The following is a 4,232-nucleotide window of genomic DNA, read 5'->3' as shown; positions in this document are numbered from 1 at the left end:
AGTGAAATACCAGCCGACCTGAAATGTTTTTTAACGACTCAAGTCTGTACCTTTTTACAAAGTTACTATATTCTCATATCCACGTTTTACTTCAAAATCAATGGGCCCAAATGAACTTTTCACGTCCAATAACCTGTAGTATTCTTCAAGCTTGTTTCATTGCGAAGCTACATTACTCGCAATATTATTTTATTTTTCGAATCTTTTGAAAGTGTGTAATTTTTTCTGTACGCACATAGCGGGTAAAGCATAAAGTCAATTTTCTAGATAAAAGTTGATTCGATTGGGAATTTTTTTTTTCTTTATATAAAAAACAATTGCCTTTTTAGTATATTTAAAAATTAAAAAGCATAAAAAAATCTATATCCCGATATTATAACTCATTGATGTGTAGATTAAAATGAGAAGTTTAAATCTTTTTTCATCTTTATTTGAGATTATTTACACTGAAACATTTTCTCAATGGGAGGAAATTATACATGGAGTATTATATTAAATAGGTTGGGTTAAAATAAAAATTTATTTTAAAATATAAATTAGGAGTTATTATATTATAAAAATATACGATAAAATTCACCACTTTATTAAATAAATTTATATGACCATATGTTCGAATTTTATTACGATAGATTTTTATAAAAAAAAAATAATTAATTCTTATAATGAATCTATCATATTACTCATAAAATTCATTATAATTATGTGATTCATAATTCTTATCTTCAAGTGGATTTGTAACCACTCTAGCTCTTCCTAACAAATTCGCGAGGTTGCACCAAGAAACAAATAAATAAAATAAAAATGAAGATAAGAAACGTGACAAAAATATTTTCATATAATTTGGGTGGACATTTCATCTCCACGCACTAATTCAGTTTCAGCAATGTCTTCTTCTTCTCTTCCTCTCCTCCCTTTATTTTCTCTAATCTCTCTCTTCTCTCTCTCATCCGCCTACACCACCACCCTCTCCCTCTCCCCCACCGCGGAAGCGCCGCCACACGCGAATCCATGGCAGAGGCTAGCCCACCTCGCAAGCGCTTCCTTCAGCCGGGCCCACCACCTGAAGCAGCCGAAGAGCAACCTCTCCGCCAGCAGAGTCCCCCTCTTCCCCCGCGGCTACGGCGGCTACTCCATCTCCCTGAGCTTCGGCACGCCGCCTCAGACCTCCTCCTTCATCATGGACACCGGCAGCAGCCTCCTCTGGTTCCCATGCACGCAACGCTACTCCTGCAATTCCTGCAACTTCGCCGACATCGACCCGGCCAACATCACTACATTCATCCCCAAATCTTCATCCACCGCCAAAATCGTCGGCTGCAAGAACCCTAAATGCAAATGGATCTTCCCCAATGTCCGCTGCCGAGAATGCGACAAAAGCTGCAACCAAGCATGCCCGCCCTACATAATCCAATACGGCTCCGGCTCAACCACCGGCTTACTCTTGTCGGATTCATTAGTCCTTCCGGATCAAAAGGTCGAGAATTTCGTCGTCGGCTGCTCGATTTTTTCCAACCGGCAGCCGGCCGGCATTGCCGGTTTCGGCCGCGGACCGGAATCGCTGCCGGCTCAGATGAAGCTCAAGTTGTTCTCCTACTGCCTTGTCTCCCACCGGTTCGACGGAAAACCGGTCAGCAGCGATTTAGTCCTCGACAGCGGCGGCGGCGCTGCCGGAGGCGGCGGAATCAAGTACACTCCGTTCCGGAAGAATCCGGCGTCGTCGAACGCCGCGTTTCAGGATTACTACTACGTGACGCTGCGGAAGATCACGGTCGGCGGGGTGAAAGTGAAAGCGCCGTACAAGTTTCTGGTGCCGGATTCCGACGGGAGAGGCGGCACGATCGTGGACTCCGGCACCACCTTCACCTACATGGAGAAGGAGGTGTTCTCAGTGGTGGCGGAGGAGTTTGAGAAGCAGATTGGGAAGAATTATAGCCGGGCCGCCGCCGTGGAGAAGGAGTCCGGGCTCCGGCCCTGTTACAATATCTCCGGCGAGAAGACCGTGGATTTGCCTCGGTTGACCTTCCATTTCAAGGGCGGCGCGAAGATGGCGCTGCCGCTGGCGGATTACTTCTCGTTTGTGGATGAATCGGTGATTTGCATCACTATTGTTTCAAGCAGTGGGATGGAGGATGGGATCGGGCCGGGCCCTGCAATAATTTTGGGTAATTATCAACAGCAGAATTTCTACTTAGAGTATGATTTGGAGAATGAGAGGCTTGGATTTCGGAGCCAACGCTGCAAATGAGGTGACGTTATTATCTTTTTTTTTTTTATTCGAGTTTTTTAATTGACAAATAAATCAAGAAAAATAAATGTTAATTACACGACGTCCAAACTCTAATCCACATTGTATTAACATAAAAACTTAGGGCTCAATCTGTATCTTTTTTCTTGTCTCAATTTAAAAAACTCTGATGGATGGATTATGGATACATCATGAATTATTGTTAGCTGACAAGTTTAATTTGTACCTTCTTTATTGTTCCAGTTAATCTAATATTACAAGAACTTAATATATTTGACGTTGCATATTTATTTTAAAATTATGTTAATTCGCCATTGCAGTGTTCACGATCAGCATTTAACATTTCACGATAATTTTTTTCAACCACCAACACAATCAAGTAAAATAATGCAACCAATTATGTTTATTTTAAATTTTCACCCTAAGCTAAATATCTTTGTATAGTCACATTTCACTTAGCAAGAAATCGAACTGGCACATTTGACAGCACTGATTGTGCATCTCGATCTTCATGCTGACTTTTTATGCAGAATATAGCCTTGGTACCAAAAATCATAATATTAAACAATTTCCTAATAAAGTACTAGCTACATTGGAGTGCTTTTTAGGTGTAGTAAAATTTGAGCAGATCTCTAAAAAAATAAAAGAAAAATGAAGAGATATACTAAAAGGGAATTTATTGGATGAGTTGTGATAAGTTTGTAATGATGCGCAAGAACGGAAGCCATGTGACAAATTACATATCAAAACAAAGAGAGCAACGCAAGTGCACATGCTGTTGGTTGGATTCTTGCTATGTAATTCTGCGCCTTACGTATTTTATTTTGTCACCTTTATTCCTATATAAGGTTAGAAATAAGGGATGATTACATTTCTTCTCTTCCATTCATCCAAAACGTTCAAAAAAAAAAAAAAAAACTCAAATATCGTACTTGGACTAGATTTAATATTAAAATTCGTGTTAACCAGGGGGCTTAGCCCACTGACCACCGGGTCCTCACTTAAGTGAAGTGACCCGGGTTCGATCCCTCTTGGGAACGAATTGGTGATTGGAGATATAAGGTGGAGTTTGGTGAATGGAGAGATAAGGTGGTTCTTGGAGTGGATGGGGAACTAACTACTAACATCTAACATGACTTTGACCGATCAAAAAAAAAAAAAATTCGTGTTAATAATTACAAACACCTGCTATAGTGCAAATACTAATAATAAATGTTAAATATGGGACGGGATCGCGGTGGTAACGGCGGCTGTGTGGGGTTAGTGGTGCATGAACTTTTATGTTGTCAAAAGTTAACGGTGGTCGGTAGTTGGCCCTTTGTCCGTTTCTTCATTTCTTTTCTCTTTTGAGAATTACCCGTTTCTTCATTTCTCTAACTTGAGGTAATCTAAAAATTAAAAACATAAAAACGAGAAGAAGAATAAGCAAATTTAAAATTTTCACTTACAAATTATACACTTTAATTCTGCACCACAAAATCTCAAATTCTGCACTTTAATTTTCACAAAATCTCAAATTCTGCACTTTAATTTTAAAATTCTAAATTTTTATTAAAATTAAAATTCAACATTACATTACAATAATTAAAATAAAAAGACTTAATTAAAATACGATAATAAAAAAATTGCGATAATTTCCTAAGGCTCAATCGGACCAAAACGAGACCAAATGTGCTCCTTCAAATCCAAAGTGAGGCGAGCATACATCTCCGCGTCTTTCAATGATGCTTGTCGTGCCACAAATGTGCGAAATTCCGGCGAAGCACCGGTGCGAGGACCAGATGCGGTGGCGCTACTCGAAGCTTCGTCGGCGACCTCTTCTTCCCATTCCGTTGCGTGCTCGCCTTCGTCTTCGATGATCATGCTGTGCAAAATGATGCACGTGAACATGATGTCGCTCATCTCCTCCTTGTGCCAAAGACGCGATGGTCCTTTGACGATTGCCCAACGAGCTTGAAGCACGCCAAAAGCTCGTTCGATATTCTTG

At 40.2% G+C, this 4,232-nt stretch overlaps 1 protein-coding gene across 1 annotated transcript; it reads left to right on the top strand.

The window, feature by feature from the left end:
* The first annotated feature begins 761 nt into the window (after positions 1 to 761).
* On the top strand, positions 762 to 2,517 carry LOC130997099 (probable aspartyl protease At4g16563). The gene has a single exon (XM_057922363.1). It carries the CDS (start codon positions 884 to 886, stop codon positions 2,243 to 2,245), a length of 1,362 nt encoding a protein of 453 aa, XP_057778346.1. The 5' UTR covers positions 762 to 883; the 3' UTR covers positions 2,246 to 2,517.
* Positions 2,518 to 4,232: the final 1,715 nt, after the last annotated feature.

This window comes from Salvia miltiorrhiza, chromosome 8, assembly GCF_028751815.1.
Source record: "Salvia miltiorrhiza cultivar Shanhuang (shh) chromosome 8, IMPLAD_Smil_shh, whole genome shotgun sequence".
In the NCBI taxonomy this organism is placed as follows: Eukaryota; Viridiplantae; Streptophyta; class Magnoliopsida; order Lamiales; family Lamiaceae; genus Salvia; species Salvia miltiorrhiza.
Note: the sequence above shows the minus strand (reverse complement) of the source record. Positions and strands in the feature narration are given on the sequence as shown.

What these genes read in the sequence shown, in the direction of transcription:
- LOC130997099 (XM_057922363.1), top strand. Translation starts at nt 884, where the DNA reads ATGTCTTCTTCTTCTCTTCCTCTCCTCCCTTTATTTTCTCTAATCTCT.